The 21,664-nt window shown below is 48.7% G+C and overlaps 1 protein-coding gene across 1 annotated transcript in view; it reads right to left on the bottom strand.

Annotated features, from left to right (window-relative positions):
• The window catches only part of AR (androgen receptor), a 302,814-nt gene that overhangs the window by 44,691 nt on the left and 236,459 nt on the right, over positions 1-21,664 (bottom strand). The window contains exon 4 of the mRNA XM_060249714.1: positions 2,726-3,013. Coding sequence (XP_060105697.1) covers positions 2,726-3,013 — 288 coding nt within the window. The remainder of the gene's footprint in view (positions 1-2,725; positions 3,014-21,664) is intronic.

Below are 21,664 nucleotides of genomic sequence, written 5' to 3'. Positions count from 1 at the left end.
CCAAATGGACCCTATGCGGTTCCAGATGGCTCTTTGGGATCCTTGGCTCCCTGGCGATTCTCTAGATGAGCTCGTGGAGACCTGGCATTGCTGGCTCGCCATGGCCATCGATGAAATCACTCCCAGGCGCCCTCTGTGCCCCTGTACAAAGCTGGTGCCCTTGTATACACCGGGGCTACAGCAGATGAAGCGGAGGCTCAGATGGATAGAGAGGCAGTGGCATTGAGCCCACAACTAAGTGACAAGAACAGCTTATAGGTCGTACATGAGAACTGCTAAGAAAATATATCTTATGACCATGATTGCGTCTGCGCACTCGCGCTTCAAGGTGATGGTCATTACCATTAAAGGCCTCTATGGCCAGGGTCCTGCATGCCTTAGGGACCGCCTTTCCCTGCACAGGCCCCAGCGAGCACTTTGGTCTGGGTCTCAAAACCCGTTGACAGTTCCCAGCATCAGAGAAGCAAAGCTCAAAACAACGAGAGCCAGGGCCTTTTCCGTGGTGGAATGAGTTGCCAGAGGAGGTTACGGCCCTGCGAGAGCTCTTACAGTTCCGCAGGGCCTGCAAAACGGCACTCTTCCGCCAGGCATTTACGTGAATGGTAACATCTGCAGCAATGGGACTGGCCCATAAGAACACCACCAATGGCCTTCTTCACTGCGCTCTGGTGATCCTGAGACCTCTGAGTAGAGCTGACCACCAGAATCTAAATCGCTGTCTGAAATTATGATTGTAGCACATACAAATGTTTTTAATTGTTTTTATGTTTTTACTGTTACTTATTGTATTGGTCACACTAATGTGTTTGTGTCGCCCCTTGGTTTGTGAGCCGCCCTGAGCCTGCCTTTGTGGATAGGGTGGGATATAAATTAAATAAATAAACAAAGATGGTGAGGGGCCTGGAGACCAAGTCCTATGAGGAAAGGTTGAAGGAGCTGGGGATGTTTAGCCTGGAGAGGAGGCAGCTGAGAGTTGACAGGATCACCATCTTCAAGGACTTGAAGGGCTGTCATATAGAGGAGGGTGTGGAATTGTTTTCTGTGGCCCCAGAAGGTAGGACCAGAACCAATGAGTTGAAATTAAATCAAAAAAGGTTTTTGGTTAAACCTTACAAAGAACTTCCTGACAGTTAAAGCGGTTCCTCAGCGGAACAGGCCTCTTCAGGAGGTGGTGGGCTCTCCTTCCTTGGAAGTTTTTAAACAAAGGCTAGATGGCCATCTGACAGTAATGTTGATATTGTGAATTAGGTGGATCATGAGAGGGAGGGCAGGAAGGGTTGCACCAGTACTTAGTTCTTTGTGGCCCTTTCTTACATGTCCAGGGAAATGCTGATTGCCACTTTAGGGTCTGTCAGCAATTTTTCTCCAGGCCACTTTTCCAAGGGATCCTGTTTTTTTTTGCCTTCTTCAGAAACTATAACACTCAAGATCTCCATACTGCTATGTATTTCTGTAATACATTTGTGGTCATGTGCAGTCCCCACACATTTTAAAATACTAAATAGGCCTTGGGCCAGAATACAAAAATGGTGCTTCGCGTTGGTTCTTGTGATCACCTGAACGGGAGTTTCATTTAGTGATTTCCCCGGTTGCCTGAACCGGTTCATGGTTCATTATTTCATTTGGTTTGGGAGGTGTAAAACTCACTGGGAGTCTTCAGCAGGCTCTCCTCCACCTGTCCTCCAATTCTGGTGAAGACTGGGTCTGGAATGCCTGAGTTATTATAGCCCCCCAGAACAGGTGCCCCCAGGAGAGCTCAGCTTCAGCTCCCACAATGAAAACTAACTTTTCTCTCTTTGTGCTGCAATGCCAAGTGAAAGCAGTGGAATCAGGGTGTCTACTCCCATAGAACAAAACGGGAGCTCTATGATTGGCTCCCAATGCTGCCAATCAAGCTATGGACAACTGCTATGGGTGTTTCTAGGGTTCGCAGAAGTCCACCCCCAGTGTTGCCTAGGAATTGATTGAACTGGTGCCAGGCTGTCTGGGAAAATGAATCACAAAAACAGACCAAATGAAGCACCAAGAAAAAAAGGGGGCTCATTTTCCAGTTCGGGCATGGCGCGAGCAAACAAACCAGTTAGAAATGAACCACAAATCATGATTCATGGATTAGTTCATTCCCATGAACTCCCAATTCTTTCATCCAGATTTTCTACTCGGCTCCAGAAACATTTTGTCTTTTTTAAATATATTACTGTATTTTTTTACATTTCATTCTTGTACTCCACTACCTTTTTGTCATTCCTTCAGCTCCAAATAACAAACTGCAAATTATGACAGAAGAATAAACTGTGTAAATACATGTAGTTTACTTCTTTGCATAATACATAGCAGTCAACTTGTCATGGGCTTTTCTGAGCACAACCAAATCACCCCATTTATAAGCCTGAGTAGGAAAGACTTTGCAACAAAGACGTCAATGGCTTGAACTCCAATGACCAGGAGGGAGATGCCAATCAAAAATGCGGACAGAAGGAAACACAAGCCAGTGACGCAGGACTGCCTGGGGCAGAGAAGTGCAGACTGCTTTGGTGACAAAGACAGCAGACATCTCACCTTCACTTGAGGGAATCCAACCTGAATTCTCAAGCCAAATTTTTTAGCATTAGGGATCTTTGGGATGGAAGCTGATGAAGCTCTGGGGGAGGGATTTGGTGTTGTTTGTGATGCCTGACTCTGAGACAACTGGCATGGGTATAAAAATGTAAAAGCTTTTCCTTACCTGGCAAGGCCTTTGCCCACTTCACCACGTGTACTAGCTGCCTCTCACCAAGCTCATTCAAGCTGGTCAGCAGGGCGGCAAAGGAGTCAGGCTGGTTGTTGTCATGGCCTGCGCAGACCACGCCGGGCTCAATGGCTTCCAGGACGTTGAGGAAGATAGGCTGGCACTCCAGGCTCTCGATGCGGGTCATGGTCATCTTGGGGGCTTGCTCCTCTGTGGGACTCGAAGGGCCTGCTGCTTCTCCTTCCTCCTGCATCTTCAGATTGCCCAGTTTCTTCAGTTTGCGGGCTGCAGGGAATAAGAAGATCCCTCTGAGAAATCCCCACTATGGTTTGGTGAAGGGCACTCATGGGGTCAGTTCTCTACAAGCCCATCTGTCTCAGCTCTTGTCTGGTGGCAGGGAGGCCACTGCTGTAGGCAGAATCTGGGCTTGGGCCAGTAGCCGTTAATTCCTCAGAGGGCCAGTGGGCAGTGCCATAGCAAGAACTGAAGTCTATGTGTTGCTATACAGCAGTGGTTTCCAGCTTCTGGGGTTTGCTGACCCACAAGTCCAAATTTACAAGGTTTTCTGGTGCCCTATGTAAACTATGACCTTGGCACCCATCTAGTTCAGCATTCTATTACTTACAGTGGCTAACCAGATTTTTTTGAGAAACCAACAAACATTGCATAAAGGAACCTGAAGCAAGTGGCATTCCAGCATATACAGGATACGTTCCAGCCGTTGACCATCCTCTCCTTTTCCATTACTCCCCCTCATCCCCACTGAGATTTAAGAAACTTGCTCTAGTAACAATCAGGACATGTTTTACTTGATCAACAGGAATATGCAGACAAGAAAAAAAACCCAACTAATGTATGACATGGACAATGCTGTTTCCAGGGTCAGCTCTTGCTTTCCAAAACACAAAAGAGAGCAATGGGCAGAACAGGGCAGGGCAGGGCAGTAGGAAGGGCTGGCCTGCAGCTCACGTTCTTTTTGGGTCCTCCCCCACAGGTTGGGAAACACTACTACAGAGTCAGCTTATTGGATGGCCTCCTGATTTGCCTGACTCCTGAATGGTTGCATCTTTGCCTCCTGCCACATAAAGGTCTTTTTCACATCTGCCCCAGAGGGAACAATATTAGACATGATAGGAACTGCTGGGTTTAGCTGTGATAGCTACATGGAGCTTGTCAAGGAGAATCCTCCCTCCCTCCCTCCTAGGACAGTTGCATGTGAATAACCAGACTAATGTGTTATATAATAATAATAATAATAATAATAATAATAATAATAATAATAATATATTGGATTTATATCCTGCCCTCCACTCAGAGCGGCTTACAATCTCCTATATCTTCTCCCCCCACAACAGACACCCTGTGAGGTGGGTGGGGCTGAGAGGGCTCTCACAGCAGCTGCCCGTTCAAGGACAACTCCTGCAATCACTAAGGCTAACCCAAGGCCATTCCAGCAGCTGCAAGTGGAGGAATGGGGAATTAAACCCGGTTCTCCCAGATAAGAGTCCACACACTACACCAAACTGGCTCTCCAAATGAAGATAGACATTTTTATTAAAATATAGCTAACAGATTAACATAGATCAAACAGCAATCAATATAAAACAATAAAGTTAGCTTTATCAACCTAATACCACTTAGGAGCTCTGCTAGACGGCACAAACTTACATTGAGATGAAGGCCTCCAAGGAGTGTGGCCTACAGTCTCAGCAATTGTGAAGCGTAGAAATAGGCCTGCAGTACATGGATATCTCAGCTAGCTAATCTCTGGAGTCATACAGCAATTATAGTTTTTGTCCAAGTCAGGTGCAGATGACATCCAATCATGACACATTCTCAGGAGAAAGCTCTGAAACATTACGTCCCTGCTCCTGGTCTCCCCCCTTCCCATCACTGAAGACATGCTCTCATGGGGAGCTAACTGTCCACTCCCACTCTGAACTTGAAGGCCAAAAAACTAATTAGTAAGACCTGCAAGGAGACAAGGCCCATTATTAAACATCAACCCTTGAGGGGAGGCCAGGTGGCAGAACTGGTATATCCCGGAATACAACTCTAGGGGCAAATAGTGGCGGAGAAAGGTCTTCATGACTGCCAAACACGCACCTTCTTTGGGAAAAATGGAAAAAAATGTTCCCTTCTTCTGCAACAGCCACATTCATTATTGGGCCAAGCAGAGTTTTCCACATGTAGCGCTGGGAGTTGGTTACTGGATAAATGGCTGAACATTATTACCCCACAAGTGTCCCATGACACCACCGTCTGCTTTATCACGATGTGACTGGCCATAAGCAAAGGCAGCTACAGACTTGTCAGTGTGTTCAGCTGCTCTGTCCAGGCCAGTTGTGGCCGGGGCTAGTTGCCCAGTGGACTGCAAGGGTTGAGTGCTGTGAGAAGAAAAGAAGTCATGTGTGTTTAACCTTGTGAATAAACACTTGATTGGTAAAAATCCCAAGGAGGCTTAAGTGGGAGGCTTAAGCGCTTGAGCGTGGCTTAAATACCCCAGTAGCTGTGGTCTTCACTACAGGCATAGTTGTGACCACAAAGTCTGCATAAACAGATTTTGCTGTTCTAGATGGTGAGATTCCACCCCCCCCCCCCCGGCTGCCCCATTCCCAGCCTTCCAAGGGGCAGCTCTGACGAGGGGGGAAATGATGAGTTCGGGGGGGGGGGCTGTGGGGTGGAGAATCCTCATAGCTCCATTTCAGCAAGAGAAAAATAACATGAAATTTGCTGTCCTTGGGGCTCCAGCTCTCTACATTAAATGATACTTATCTGAAACTTCCTTTGGCCATAATTAGAAAAATAAGCCGCCAAACGTAAAAACGTCAAATCAAAGAGCAGCTCAGTAAATCAGTGCAAGAGCTGATCTTTAAATAATATGCTTTGGATGATCTACAGTAAGAGCAATTAAGGGAGGCTGCTCTGTAAAAAATGGGAACATGGCAATAAAAATAAGAGTGAGTAAGCTTTGGAAAAACAAGAGCAAAGTGCAGTGTGACATCTCCTGGCAATTATTTGTGCAGGTCACAACCAAAGCAGGGTTGGGCTGGAGATCTACTCATCTCTGGCTCCCACCAAGTTCTGACAACAGCCAGATGAGCAGGCTGCCGAGAACTGCAGCTGGCGCTCCATTTTGCCTTGAGACAGTTTCCCCTTGAACTCTGGCTTCAGCGGAGGGGGCCGGTCTGTGCTCCTGTCACTTGTTTTTGCTAAAGGCAGAGAAGAACCGGGAGACACAAGGCTTTGACTGAACCAGAGCTCAGATGGGGCAGGATAAATGGGAGCTCGTGGGTTGCCAAGTCCACTTCAAGAAATATCTGGGGACTTTGGGGGTGGAGCCAGGAGACTTTGGGGTGGAGCCAGGAGACATTAGGGGTGGAGCCAAGATCAAGGCTGTGACAAGCATCATTGAACTCCAAAGGGAGTTCTGGCCATCACATTTAAAAGGATGGCACACCTTTTCAATTCCTTCCTTCCATAGTGAAGGATAGGGGCACCTTCTTTTGGGGCTCATAAAATTGGACCCCCTGGTCCAATCTTTTTGAAACTTGGGGGGGTATTTTGGAGAGAGGCACTAGATGCTATGCTGAAAATTTGGTGCCTCTACCCCAAAAAGCAGCCCCCCCCAGAGCCCCAGGTACCCGCAGATCAATTCTCCATGATTTTCTATGGGAATAAATCTCCATAAGGAATAATAGAGTTCCCAGCAGACATTTCCCTCCCCTCCCCCCACTTTCTAATGACCCTGAAGCGGGGGGAGGGCCTCCAAACCGGGGGATCCCCTGCCCCCACCTGGGGATTGGCAACCCTACGTGGGACCCTTCTGCTCAGAAGAAGGCAGCTTCTGAGGTTTTGTTCTGAGGTTTTGTTCTGGGTCTGCCCAACCAAAAATGCAGAGAAATAATAGCATATAGAAGGCAGCACACACGCCTGTTTGCCAGAGAAGATGTACATGTAGAGCAGCTAGAGAAAGGACATGTCTTCAACAGTCCTTGTGCTGCTTTTTGTTTCCACAAAGTGTAAGAGATGAGTTTGTCTAACCCAAATATGCATGTGCAGCCATAAGAGAAGAAGCTTCCCCAAACATGACAGAATGCCCAAATGCAGCCACATCTCTCCTGGCACTGCCAACCTCTCAAAGCTCCTGTGGGTTCCAAGGTTAGAGATCACAAGCCAAGAGCTGCCAGAGAAAGAGAGATCTCAGCACCCATCTTGGTGTTGCTAGGCAACAAACTTTGCCATGAGGAGTAAAAAGAAGGCAGCTGGTAGAGCCTCTTGGCAGGGAATGGCGGGTGAGGAAGGCGGGCAAGGAGGCAGTGATGGCAGCCGCTGGGGGAGAAGGGGCAGGAGTGTGGGGCTGGCTGAGAAGAGAGAAGGCAGGCAGAGGTGGGTGGGAGGGAGGGAGGAAGGGAGGGCACAGGGGGTGTGGGTGAGAAGGAGGCTGAGCAAGAGGGCAGGAGGCAAATCAGGTTTCTCCTCCCCCAGGAGCCCATCATTGGTCTCCGTTTGTGTCTCTCCAATACCTAAAGGTAAAGAACAGATGAGAAAGGTGGTAGTTGTCCAAGGGACACAACTGGCCATTAATCCAGGCAGCAGCCTCAGCAGATCCAATGGAAGCCCCTCATCTGGACCAGCAACTTTGTCTGCCATGAGAAATGATCCCCGTTCTCCTGCCCACGGCTCGTCCTTCTCATCAAAGGGAGACCAAACAGTGAATGAGAGTAAGAAGGATGAGAACAAAGGGGGTTAACGTGACCACTGGTTTCCATTTTTTGCCCTTTAAAAATGTCTACATAGCTTTAGGACATGGAGGGTGCGGTCACACTCACCATTAAATCCATCTGCAATGCACCTCTATTATAATCCGAACAACCAATTTTCCAATCAGACAACAGCCAGGCTCCCGTTCTATCCCATGTGGGTCCCGTCGCTGGTCAATCAGAGTGCTCTACCGGACCTCATTTCATGAGACATCAATCTGCATTAGCGCAGGTGCAGTGATGCCCGCTATCTGCACTATCAAGCAGATCCAGCGTCTCCTCCCTTCTCCACGAGAGACCTCGCACACCCACCATGACCTCGTTCTCGAGGGCAGGGATGCGCGTCGCTTTTAAATGGGTCGGATCACTAACAGTTTTGCTAGTCCGTTGGCACTACTTTTCCAGCACGAGCACTACGCGTGCAGAAAAAAACCCAGGAATTCAAATCAGTTCACATGTAGTTCAAATCAGTTCACATCTAGTTCACATCTAGTTTCAAAAGTTAGTTTTGTTTCCGGACATAGGGGTGGGTAAACGATTTATCGAGCCAACATTCGCTCGCTCATTCACTGGCGCAGTGATATCACTTGCAGGGGGCTTTGCTAGGGAAGCGGTGGTGCGCTTCCGACGAGTCGCCAATGATGGAGTGTTCAAACAGAGAAATTCCGCTCAGGAACCGTCAGAAGAATTTTGTTCTGGATTTAAAGCAGTATCAAATTAGTTCGCGCCCCAGTCATCTCAACACGGGACTCGAACGAGCTAACCACCATTCGCAGATGCTGACGTTTGGTCAACCGCTTAAAATCCGACATGCTTCCGGACTCCACTCATGCCCATAGTGGGATTTTCTGAACTTCTGACCTCACCCGGAGTCCCCTTGGGCTCAGAGGGGGAAAAGATCAGACTGAGGCCAAAGGCCAAATCCTTAAGATAAACGTACAAAGGGAAAACTGGCATTTACTGTAGTATTATATAGGTAATCCTCAAGCTTTGCTGCGTAGAATTCAAACTAGATTTTAGCCAGGGTGGCCCAGGGGCGTGAGCTCAGCAGACAGGTCCAGCCCTGCCATCTCCTCCCATCTCAAGGGTCTCGGGCAGCCACTCTGAGGAACCCGGGCCTGACTCAGTGTCTCCATAGAGCTGCTCTGATGCCAAGAAGTGTGGAAAACTCCCAGAGTTGGACACTTCTTTGATTGGGGATATTTTTATTCCAACCTCTCTTGAAAGAGCCCAGAGCAGCATTTTTAGCCTCACAAGAATCCCATGAGACTCTGGGGAGAGACAGAGAGAGAAGGCCACTCACCTGCTGCTGCTGCCCAATGATTCCTGGTGGCCTTTGACCCTGCAGGCTCAGCAGTCTGCAGCTGCAAAGAGAGCCTTAGAGTCCAGGTCAGATGCTTGGTGCCCCCTGAGGGTGGATGGTGCCAATATCATCTGGGAAAGTGCACGTGGGAGTAGATCGGAAAGCCACCTCTCCCTTTCCTATCAGGCGTGCTGCGATATCTTGCTTGCACAGGCCACACAGTGAGAGGGGAATGAGGTGGCAGAGTCTCAGGATGGCTTGCAGGCCCTCGTCTGGTACACCTTTGCCTCAGGGCAACAATAGAAGGGCCTTCAGCCCCTCTTCTGCCTGCCTTCGCTCTTGCCCACTTCCCTGGGTCTTCAGCTGTGACCCCAAATGGTGCCGTGAGCAGGATGCTTCTTAAATGCCGGGGAAGGACAACGCCCCCGGCACTTCTGTGGGATCCCTCCCTGGATCCCTCCCAGCAGTCTGCCAGCCTTTGATTCCACGGCAGGGTGGGGAGTGGCATCTTTTGATCTAGAGAACGAGGAGGAATAGTGTATCACAGTGCAGAAGTGGCCCCAGAGAGCCTAAACCCTTCCTGAGATCCAGAGGTGATTCTAAAATTGCTCTAAGCACAAGTGAGAAACAGCCTCCTTTCTCTGGAGACACAGCTGGGAAAGGCAGACCCACAAGCCTTTCATTCCACAGTTTTACTTGAAAAACATGAGAGGGCATTTTCGTGGGAAAGGCATTTTAAAATCTGGACAAACAAGGAACTCTGGCTTGCTCCTCCCCTCCTGCCAGCTTAGAGCAGTGCAGCTTTCCCAAACGCAGAAATTGTGCTTTGCTTTACATGGGTCTGGATTCCTGAAGAGAGAGCACGGACTTTCCCTGGCAGATGTGACAAGGAGAGACCTTCATGAGGCCCAAGAGGAGAATTCTGCTCCCCCAAATGCAGCTTGTGAGGCTGACACCAGGACCAGAAACAAAGAGGGGGGAAATGACCATCTCAGAGATTTCTCTGCTCACTGGAGCAGAAAACCCGCAGGGGACTGCGGCAGAACACCCAGCATTCCTGAAGCAAGGCCCTGCCCATCACTTGGCCTAATGGAACTGAAAATCTGGCCCCAGGAGCCTTGGGCAAGAGGAACAGCTGGCCAGGAATGGTGTGCATCTGAAAAAGCTCCAGTTTGGCAATCCAAGACCAAACAGCAGTGCAGTCTGTAAGATGAGACTGAAGCCATTAAGCAGGCGGGCACAAGGGCCATAAAACGGGAATGTTCTGTTTAGGACTCCTACTTCTGCCAGAGGGGAGAAGGCCATTACTCATTTTGAATGCTTTTTAAATCAGAAAACAAAATGTGCCCTGAGCTGGGGTGGGCAGCAGATGCCTGGAAGATCACTCTTGACTTTTAAGCAGCACCCCCTTATCAGCCAACCTGGGGCAGTGCCAGGCATAGTGCTAATACTTCTGCAGTAGGGAGGTGGCTGCCACAAATGCCACCCTGTCTGGCAGCCATCTTGGGGAAGCAAGACAACGTCTGCCTGCCCTGGGGGGGGGGGGCTACATCTAAGATGCTGGCCTTGCCTGAGGTCTGCTCTGTTCTGCACGATGAGCAGAGGGTCAGTGTCCATCTAGAGCAGACAGCGTCACACGGAGGAGTGGAATCACTGAAGGCAGCTAGACAGAGTGCAGAATGCCAGCAAGCAACTGCCATCTAAATGTGTAACCTCAACCATTTCTAGTGCCTTTGGGGGTCATTTTCCACCAAGTAGACTCCCCTGTTTCTAGGGATCGGAAGGCAGGCAGGATGGTCTAGCCCTCTCTCTCCACATCTCGGAGGCTCAGCATGGTGAGTATTTGGAAGGGAAACTACCAAGAAAGGCTCTGCAGAGGAAGGCAACAGTCAACTTCCTCTGCTTCTCTGCCTTGACAGCCCCTTACTGGGGTTCCCATAAATCAGCAGCAATTTGAAGGCACCTAGACACACATTTTTAAGGATCAGGGAGGGGCTGCAACTACTCTGTGCTAGATAATCTGCTTGGCATATGCAGGAAGTCCCAGGTTTAATCTCCAGCACAGCAGGTCTCTCTCTCTCGGCTTGGCTTCGCGAACGAAGATTTAAGAAGGGTGCAATAGTCCACGTCTGCTGCAGGCTCGCTGGTGGCTGACAAGACCAATGCGGGACAGGAAGGTCCGGCCAAAGTGGCTGCAGGGAAAAGTCTGATTTAGGGTTGGTGCTGTAGCAGTGCGATTCTTCCTCAATCTCCTTTTGTCCTCAAGACCAGCTATGCGTGCGTTCTCAAAGGAAGAGACAGCCTGGTGGATGGTGTGCCTCTATGCTTTGCGATCTGAGGCTAGGTCAGACCACTGGTGATGGTTGATGCGACAGGTGCCAAGGGATTTCTTCAAGGAGTCCTTGTACCTCTTCTTTAGTGCCCCTCTATTTCGATGGCCGGTGGAGAGTTCGTCATACAGGGCAATCTTGGGAAGGCGGTGGTTTTCCATCCTAGAAATATGCCCTGCCCAGCGCAGCTGCGTCTTCAACAGCAGTGCCTCGATGCTGGTAACCTCCGCCCGCTTAAGGACTTCAGTGTTGGTCACAAAGTCACTCCAGTGGATGTTGAGGATGGTGCGAAGGCAGCGCTGATGAAAGCGCTCAAGGAGTCGCAGGTGATGACGGTATAAAACCCACGATTCAGAGCCGTAGATGAGGGTTGTCATTACAACCGCTTTGTAAACATTGATCTTTGTGCCTTTTTTCAGATGCTTGTTGCTCCACACTCTTTTGTGAAGTCGGCCAAAGGCACGGTTTGCCTTTGCCAGCCTGTTGTCAATCTCCTTGTCGATCTTAGCATCTGAGGAGATGATGCACCCCAGGTAGCTGAACTGCTGGACTGTCTTCAGAACTGATTCACCCACAGTGATGCAGGGAGGGTGATAATCTTCCTGGGGTGCAGGCTGGTGGAGAACTTCTGTCTTCTTCAGACTAACTTCTAGGCCGAATAGCTTGGCAGCCTCTGCAAAGCAGGACGTCATATGCTGCAGAGCTGATACCGAGTGGGAGACGAGTGCAGCATCATCAGCAAACAGTAGCTCTCGGATGAGTTTTTCCATTGTCTTGGAGTGGGCCTTTAGTCGCCTCAGGTTGAACAGGCTGCCATCGGTACGATAGCGGATGTAGACACCATCGTCATCATCTAGATCTACTGCGGCTCTTTGAAGCATCATGCTAAAGAAGATTGTAAAGAGAGTTGGCGCGAGAACGCAGCCTTGCTTTACACCTGTGCCTATTGGGAAGGTCTCCGAGAGGTCGTTGCAGTGTCTGACTTGGCCTCGCTGGTCTTCGTGTAGCTGGATGATCATGCTGAGGAACCTTGGGGGACATCCTAAACGTTCCAAGATTTGCCACAGGCCTTTCCTGCTAACGGTATCGAAAGCTTTGGTAAGGTTGACAAAAGTCACATACAGAGCCTTGTTCTGTTCCCTGCATTTCTCTTGGAGCTGCCTGAGAACAAATACCATGTCGGTGGTGCTCCTGTTAGCTCTGAAGCCGCACTGGCTCTCTGGGAGGACTTCTTCTGCAATGGCGGGCACCAGTCTGTTCAGGAGTATTCTGGCAAGGATTTTGTCTGCGATGGAGAGCAGGGTTATCCCCCGGTAGTTGGAGCAGTCCGACTTTTCCCCTTTGTTCTTGTATAGGGTGATGATGATTGCATCACGAAAGTCCTGTGGTAATTTGCCTTGTTCCCAGCAGGTGACAAGTACTTTGTGAAGTGAGCTATGTAGTACTGTGCCCCCATGCTTCCAGATCTCTGGTGGAATTCCATCAACTCCTGCTGCCTTGCCACTTTTCAGTTGCTTGATGGCTTTAACAGTCTCTTCTAGAGTGGGGATCTCATCCAACTCTGTTTTCACTGGTTGAAGTGGGGTGAGGTGAATTGCTGAATCTTGAACTACGCGGTTGGCACTGAAGAGAACCTGAAAATACTCCGACCACCGGTTCAATATGGATGCCTTGTCTGTGAGGAGCACTTGGCCGTCTGCACTACGCAAGGGACTCTGAGTCTGATATGATGGACCATATACTGCCTTCAGGGCTTCGTAGAACCTTCTTAAATCACCAGTGTCTGCACACAGCTGGGTTCTCTCAGCAAGCTTGGTCCACCACTCATTCTGAATGTCTCGAAGCTTGCACTGGAGGTTGCTACATACACCGTGAAAGGTTGCTTTTTTCCCAGGACAGGAGGGCTGAGCAAGATGTGCTTGGTAGGCAGATCTCTTTTTCGCCAGTAAATCTTGGATCTCTTGATTGTTCTCATCAAACCAGTCCTTGTTCTTCCTTGTGAAGAACCCGAGGACTTCTTCAGAGATCTGCAGGATGGTAGTTTTTAGGTGTTCCCAGAGTGCTTCTGGGGAAGGGTCTGTGGGGCAACTGGGGTCCTCAATTCTTGACTGGAGTTGTGCCTGGAAGGCAGCTTTAACTTCGGCTGACTGGAGACTGCCAACCTGAAACTTCCTCCGAGGGATACCTCCTCTCCTGGGTGTGGGTTTAAAGTGAAGACGGAGATTGCAGCGTACAAGACGATGATCCGTATGACATTCTGCACTGGGCATTACTCGGGTGTGTAAGACATCTCGAAGGTCTCTCTGGCGCACTAGAATGTAGTCGATAAGGTGCCAGTGCTTGGACCGTGGGTGCATCCAGGTTGTCTTCAGACTGTTCTTCTGCTGGAAGATAGTGTTGGTGATGGTGAGCTGGTACTCCATGCAGAATTCTAGCAGGAGGCGCCCGTTGTCATTGCAGTTGCCAATGCCGTGTTTGCCAAGTACTCCTTTCCAGGCTTCCGAGTCTTTACCTACTCTGGCATTGAAGTCGCCAAGGATGATCACCTTGTCCTCTGTAGGGGTCTTCCGTACGAGGTTGTGTAGATCAGCATAGAACTTGTTCTTTTCTGCAGGATCTGCTTGAAGGGTTGGGGCATACACAATGAAGAGTGTTGCATGCCGCTTGTTTTGAAGTGGGAGGCGCATGGACATTATGCGATCTGAGTGACCTGTTGGCAGGTTTTCGAGTTTGGAGGCAATGGAGTTCCTGACCATGAAGCCAATGCCAGAAAGGCGGCTCTCAGCCTTTGACTTACCTGACCAGTAGAGGGTATAGCCAGCACCGTGTTCTTGAAGACTACCTTCCTCAGGGAAACGGACCTCACTGAGAGCTGCTATGTCGATATTCAACCTGAGAAGTTCGTGGGCAACTAGAGCAGAGCGTCGTTCAGGGCGACCACTGTCTACTGTGTCAAGCATGGTTCTGATGTTCCAACACGCAAGCTTTAGTCTTTGCACACTTTGTGAGGCAGGTGCATGCCTTTTCTTTGTTGTTATTTTTTGACCGCAAGTAAGGATGCCCGTTGACCGCGGCTAGCCAACTGGGGTGGAGGAGACGAGCTTTGTTTAGGCCACCTTTTCTAGGCCCCTCTCCGTGTGGAGCAAGCAGTGCTGTCCCTAGATAAGGCTGCTTGGTCGTTCAGGGTGCTGCCGAAAAATGCTTTCGTCTCCGGGTTAGCATCAGGCGACCAATACCCTGAACCGCCTACATGCAGGATCGGGACTGCGGCTTCCAGTGGCACCTTCCACCTGCCGTTTCGCCCCTTGCCCATCGCTGCAGGACTTGATGCGTTGTGGGTTGTGTATGTGGATATGCCCTTCAGGCCTGCGCAGAGGAATTTTTTAGGTGAAGCTCAGTGTGCGCGGTACTGGCTCCACCCTTTCACCTGGGGGTCATCTGCTATGGCCCAGTAAGCCGGGACGCCGGCAGCGAGTCCTCCAGGTGGTTGGTGTTACATTAACGAGCTCTATCTGCCCAGGTTTGATGTTAGAGTTTTCCTTCTCTTAGGCTGGCAAGGTTGGTGGGCCCAGCCTGCCCATCCGGTTATACCGCCGGACAATTCGGTCGCACCATGACGTAGCAAACTCTGTGAAAAACGGGGGGGGGGGGGGGACCAGCGATAAGGTGTTGCTACAGATGCAGTAATGCAGGAGAGGCCATTGCAGTGACCATCTGCCAGGCATAGCCAGACAGTGACCACGCGGCATTCACTACACTGGGAGAGGAGAGGCTATGTATTGCGCATACACTTTCCCTGGGGGGGGGGTAGGATACCCAGAGGGAGCCCACCCCCCACCCACCCCAGCACAGCAGGTATTGTATTGCATTGTTACAACAGTGTATTGCTATAACAATATTCTAGTATAGATTATTTCAAAAAGCTCCTGGTGGCAGGGGGAGGGAAAATGGCTGCCATGTGGGCTGGAGAATCTGGATTTTCCCATCCAGGCTTCATTATGACCTTTCCCAAAGCATTGGATCACAGCAGGTCTGTGAAAGTTTGGAGAAAAGCCAGGGAAACCCCAGCATGCACTGGGACTGTGGGGAAGAAAGGGGGAAAACCTGTTTCCCAACAGCTTTGAACCAGTAACAGATAACCTGGGCGGAAATAGCCAGTGTCTTCTCTGTCTCTGCAGTGCTTTCCTGCCTGGGATGTACTCCAAGAACAGAAGCATTTTCAGGAGGGCATGAGGAAGTGGAATGTACAGATCATATTGAGATGAGACTGATATTCTGCCCACTGGACTTCTGCCTGGACTCCATCTTCTTTAAGATTTGCATCCTTGTGTCATGCAACTTATGTCAAATCTGGAGGCCACTCTATGCTTTACTGGTTGTTGCTGAAGAAGTGTGGAACTGCTTAGTGGAATGACAGAGGAACACAAGGCAAAATCCACACGGGCCAAAACCAGAATCACCCTGTCTGATGATGTCTGCTTGGAGAAGCAGGCAAGAGAGCAAGAGAAGAGGTCACTGCAGGTGAGGGCAAGGAGCACCTCCAGAGAATGGCAGTGCCAAAAGGCAGGAACAAGTTTTAGGGAGAACTCCTTTTGGCAGACTTTGGCCACAAATTTTGGCCCTATTGAGATCTGGGCCCTACCTGAGCTACTGCTGTTTCGTAGGGCCTGTAAGATGGAGCTGTTCTGTCGAGCTTTTGGTTGAGGCAGCAGGTGTCCTATTCCACCAACTATTCCATCAATCGGCCTCTCTTGTTGTGAAATCATGCTTTATAGCCTCGTTGTGGGGTTGAATCTGATAATTAACACCATCTCATCTTGGGACAAAAAACTGTTGTACTTTGTGAAATGTGCCCTTTCTGTGGTGATGCACTTTATTCTGTTTTATTGTTCTACTGTTTTGGTTTTATTGTAGTGTTTTAAATTTGAATTGTAGGTTTTTATTGTCCAATATATGTTGTGATCTGCCCTGAGCCAGTTATGGGAAAGGGCAGAATATAAGCCTACTAAATAAGTAAGTTTGCCCACATTAGCTCCTGTTGATTGATGACTCTGCTTCCCTATTTTTGCTTCTATTGGCTAGATGCAGGTGACAAATGAGAGAGGTTTCTTTTGTCCTCTGCCATAACATGGATTTTGGGCCTAATGTCTGAAGGAACTAAATCAACCAAGTGCTTCCTTCCCCTACTGTGTGTGGCTCACCCGGAAGAGGAGCCCTCAGGCCCTCTTTTGCACTGGCTGTCAAGGCAGCAGAATCCTTCCAGCCTGCTCCTCACAGCCAGGGCTTCCATCAGTCTTGCACCTTTCCAGGGGGTAGGTGAGGGAGGGAGGGAGGGGGTGTGTGCCAGGGACAGGACTGAGCTCTAATTCACAGCGTATCTTTTCACAATAACTTTAAAGCGAACATCAAAAACAAATCTCCACCAAGCCAGGCAGAAGAGGGTCAGAGTGACCTCTAAATAAATAAATATAAACAGTTGTCAAGAGCATTCATTTTGTTGGTCGGTCCAACTAAAAGCACAGCCTGCCTGATGTGGATGCATTTTGCTAAGTAAACAGGCCAGCTTATTCAAATAACATTCTAGCTTTGGGGGCAAAAACCCTAAACCAGAAGCAGGCAAAGGGCATTTCTGTTGGCCTGCGTCCATGTCAAACTCCCCGGGAAGTCACTCTGGTCCTTCTGACCTGCCACTTCAGGCCTCCCCCTGGCCTCCAGACACCTCTGGCCCCTGCACTGCCTCTCTTTTGCAACCAGCCCCTGTCAAGTCTGTCTATAACTCTGGCTCAAGCACAGAGCATTCTGGGTAGAACCAAAGTATAACCAAATGCTGCTAGCTAACCCTCTCTTCCTTCCCCCCTCCCTTTAGAGATCTGTTACTGCTTTAAAATGGTAATGTGTGAAAGTCTTATCTGTGCCTTCTCAGCCTAGGCTAGGGGGAGAGGAAGGAGCCTGGGAGCATCAAGGCCAACTGGGCCTCTAATCAACATGAGAATGTATTTGTAGCATCTATGTGTGAATGTCCCCTGCACAATTCCCCAGCCGTAGGAATCCTTTTGAAGTATACCTTATATGCAATGTATCTACTGTATGTTCTTTAGTCTTTTCAAGACCTGGCTTAGGCCACAAGTATCAGTATCAATAAAATAGAGTCTTTGTATCCACACCGACTCATCATTGAATCTGCAGACTTGACAACCCCAGCTGTCATCTGCCTACGGCAAGGCTCATTCCCAGTTTTGAGGGGCCCTGGGCAGACAGTGCTGAGAGGCCCTCACCTGCCCCCCACCTGGGTGCCCCCACCTTCTCCCTCTTGTAAGCCCGCCAAAGGGGGCCCACGCTCAGTTGCCAGCTGTGCCCTACTGGCCTTTCCCCAGTGATGCTGGGCAGCTAGGAGTGTGGATGGCAAAACATGCTGGCAATGGGCAACGAGGCAGGGCAGCTCCATCCCTGTTGCTCTCTGAGGCCAGGGAAGCTGCCTTCCAAGATTTGTCTAAGACAGGCAGAGAGTTGCTTCTTTTGCTCCTCGGATGCTTTGCCTGCCAAAGGGCTCGTTGGGAATTAAAGCTCCTCCCTCTTCATTCAGTCCTTCAAGATTCTCCCAGTGTTCATTTGTGTTTGTAGTATTGTAATCTCCTTTATAATCTTCTTTTCCCCTGGCCTCTTTCTTTCTTTCTTTCTTTCTTTCTTTCTTTCTTTCTTTCTTTCTTTCTTTCTTTCTTTCTTTCTTTCTTTCTTTCTTTCTTTCTTTCTTTCTTTCTTTCTTTCTTTCTTTCTTTCATTTTGATTTGTATCCTGCCCTTCCCACCACCCTTCACCTTTTTTCTTAATTTCATTTTGAATGTCCAAGATCTGTTTATCTTTTGCTCTCTTATCTTTATTATTCAATGTTATTAATATTCCTCTCATTACTGCCTTATAGGCATTTCATACCGTCTGAAATTCTATATCTTCTCTTGGAACATATATTGACTTGGAAATAAGCTTTAGTTTCATTTTCTAAAGATGTCACTATTTCTTTATTTTGTAGTAAATCTTCATTTAATCTCCATCCTCTCAACTTTTTAGACAATTTTGTAATCCACATTATTGGGTTATGGTCAGCTCCTATTTTGGGTAAAATCTCTATCTTCTTTGTTATAAGTCCCAAATCTTTGGTAACCCACAACGTGTTAATTCTAGAAAAAGAATTATGTCTGGCTAAAAAAAGGGTATGGTCCCATACATTATGATTGAACTTCCTCCATATATCCTCCAAATTCTCTTGTTTAACCAACTCAAAAAAAGATTTTGGCAATTTCCCTTCTTTATCAATTTTTTTCTTCCCGGATCTATCTATTGTGTTCTGAATTGTTCCATTAAAGTCCCCCATCAACAAAATTTGCTCATAGGTCACTTCATCAAGGTGTTGCATAATATTTTTAAAGAAATTGTCCTTTGCACCATTTGGAGCATAAAGTTCCAACAATAAAGTTTTTTAAGCGTTCAATGTAATTTCCACCGCTATATATCTTCCATCTTTATCTTTAAAAACCAATTTCAGATCTAATTACTCCTCTCTTCTTCTGTTCAGCCAATGTATAAAATTCTAGTCCCAGTTGCTTATTCCATAAAAATTTATAATCCTTTTGTCTAAAGTGCACTTCTTGTAAACAAACTATGTTACAATTTTGTTTTTTTATCCAATGAAATGTTGCCCTTCTTTTTTGTGGTGAGTTTAGTCCATTTACATTCCAAGATATCAATCTGTAATCCATCATGGTGCAAATTCTTTATTCTCTCCATAAAATCTATGCAATTCCTGTGTGTTTGTAATTGTAATCCTTTTCCCTTGAAGTTCAAAGCTCAAACCTTCAGGTATTATCCATCTGTACCTCATTCCATTGTCGCTTAATTTTTCTGTCAGTTTTTTATATGCATTCCTGTCAGTTAGCACTTGTCTTGGCAACTCTTTCATAATTCTTATTCTACTACCTCCCACTATCAATGTCTTTTCAACATTTTTGTTCAAAATTTGTTAAATAAAGAAATGGAATGGAATTTGAAAAAATTACAACAGAAATCCTTTGAGGGAGCAAACAAACCCGGAAAGTACTTGGCCTGGCAATTGAAGAAAAAGAGAGAAAGTAAAATTATTAATAAAATTGTGGCTGATGGAAAAGAGATGGTAGATCAAGAAGGAATACAGAGAGAATTTTTTAAGTATTATGCTAAATTATTTAAGGGTGTTAAAGTGGAGAAAGAAAGATTGCCAACTGTGAGCTCTTATTGCAGCCCTCAGAGCAAGAAGCTGAACTGCGCAGGGTTTTGTGTTGCCTGCCAATTCTTCCCATCGTGGAAGCCCCTGGTTGTGAGTCCAGTCTTGGTCTTAAAGGTGCCGCTGGACTCATCAGCAGAGCCCTCCAGCAGCCACAGAAGGCCACGCCCACAGGCAGGGCAAGTCCAGAAGGCAGGTAATGCCAAGTGTCCCTTCAAACCAGCAGAGGAGGCTCTTCTTACTGGGGAGGGGGGAATACTTGGGGGGTTGTGGGTGGAGCCCACTGGCACACTTATAGTTCTCTTTCTGATTAATTAGGACCCTTTCCAGTGGGCTCCACCTGCAGCTCGAGAAGCCTCTGTGGGGTAGTGATTAAGAGTGTCAGACTAGGATCTGGGAGATCTGGGTTCGAATCCCAACTTGTGCCATGGGTGCACACTGAGTGACCTAGGGCCAGTCATACTGTCTCAGCCTGATGCCCCTTACAGGGTCGTTGTAAGAATAAACCAGAGGCGAGGAGGACAATGTAAGCTGCTCTGGCTTCTCAGTGGGGAGAAAGACAAGATACTAATGAAATAGCTAAACAAATGATTCAAATGTGGTGATAAGAAGGTCTTTGTGGTCTCTTTCTGTACCCCTGCAGTGAGCTGCAGCATCTAGCCTTGAGTTCACAGCCTGCTGCATAGCTTTGAGGCCACAGGACAGACTGGTTCTCGGCTCCACCAGAGCAGCTCCACAAGCGTGTTCTGGCCACTGCGGTGCCTTTCCCAGAGTGCCAAGAGAGTGCAGGAAGAGCAGCTGGCTGGGCCTTGGAAGGTGGGAGGGAGGCTCCAGTCCACAGAGACCTTGGCCTCAAAAAATCTGTTCACTCTCAGGAGCTGCAAAAACCTACTTTGTCTCCCTCCCCTCGTCCTAACAGGCAAACAGAGCGAAGCCTCTGGACTCTCCTCCCTCTGCTTGTGGGTGGCAGGAGGGGCAGAGTGACCTGGTAATCACATCAGCCGAGCTCAGCAGTTACAGCAGAACCCCCTGCGGCTCTCCAGCCCCGCAGCCAGCGCCTGAGCGCCTGCAAGCAGTGGGGCACGACCTCCCCTTTCACTGTTACCGAAAGGTGCCAATGCACTCCACGTTCCAAATGGTGTTTGTGCTGGCCTTGGAGGAACATACATTTGGGTAATCTGGATGCATTTGTCAGTTAATTCCAGGCAATTATAGGAAATGCTCTGCCACTCGCTGCTGTCTCTGACGACGGAGGCGACATTGTGGCCCACGGGCTGAGCTGGCAAGGGGCTGTCAGAAGGCTGAGCAGAGCTGCCTCTGCTCCTCGAAGGGACTGGCACAAAGGCTGGGCCTGCAGGGTCCTTGTGGGTCAATGTGCTGTGGGTCTCTGGACCAGGGTGTCTCCCCAAAGCGGGCAGAGATTTTACTGTGGCTAAACTTCACAATGTTACTCTCTGGTTGCACGGCACATGTTAGGGGGACAACATCTCACATGAGGGGAAACCCTAATCCTCCACTGTCTTCCGTTCTTCAACAATGAATTATAGATTTACTTAATGTATACTCCGTCCTCCCCGCTGAAGCAGGCTCAGGGTGGCAGTTCTGTACAGGAAAGAGGGTCACCCGATAGCCGCATCCCAGCACTCCTGCAGCCATGCCCCCAGGAAGGTCGCACAAACACGAGGCAGAGTTATAAAATTCTGCACATGGTAAACAGAGTTGAAATAAACCTTTTCCTCCCCAACCTTGAGGGCACCCAATGAGGCTGATGGTAGTACATTTGGGACAGACACAAAAGGAAATGCTGCTTTGCACAGAGAGTGATACAAATGTGGAAGTCACTGCAGGGCCGTTGTGATGGCCACAGGAATAGACAGCTTTAAAAGGGAATGAGCTAGATTCCTGGAGGATAGAAGTACCGATGGCTACTAGCCCTGGTGACTGAGAGGAACCTCCACATCCAGAGGCACCCACCCTCTGAATCCCAGTGCCAGGAGGGGAAGGCCCCGTTGTTGCCCCATCACAGGAAACATGTGGCCACAGGGTGAGGCAGGGTGCTGGACTAGACAGGCTCTTATTATGCTCTTCACACCAAGAGAGGCGTTTGTTGGGGCAAGTGGCGAGGGCAGTGTGAAGGGATGTCGTCCCAGGCAGACGCTTCTTGGGGAGCCCCTCAGCTCTCATGGGTGGAGAAAGTACTGAGGAGAGACCCACACCCCATTCAGGTAGGGGCTGGAGTTCTCCTGGTATTTAGAGCACACAGATCAGTTTGCCCAGAGAAAATGG

The sequence above is a fragment of the Heteronotia binoei genome, chromosome 11, assembly GCF_032191835.1.
Source record: "Heteronotia binoei isolate CCM8104 ecotype False Entrance Well chromosome 11, APGP_CSIRO_Hbin_v1, whole genome shotgun sequence".
In the NCBI taxonomy this organism is placed as follows: Eukaryota; Metazoa; Chordata; class Lepidosauria; order Squamata; family Gekkonidae; genus Heteronotia; species Heteronotia binoei.
This window is presented reverse-complemented; position numbering and strand designations above follow the sequence as displayed.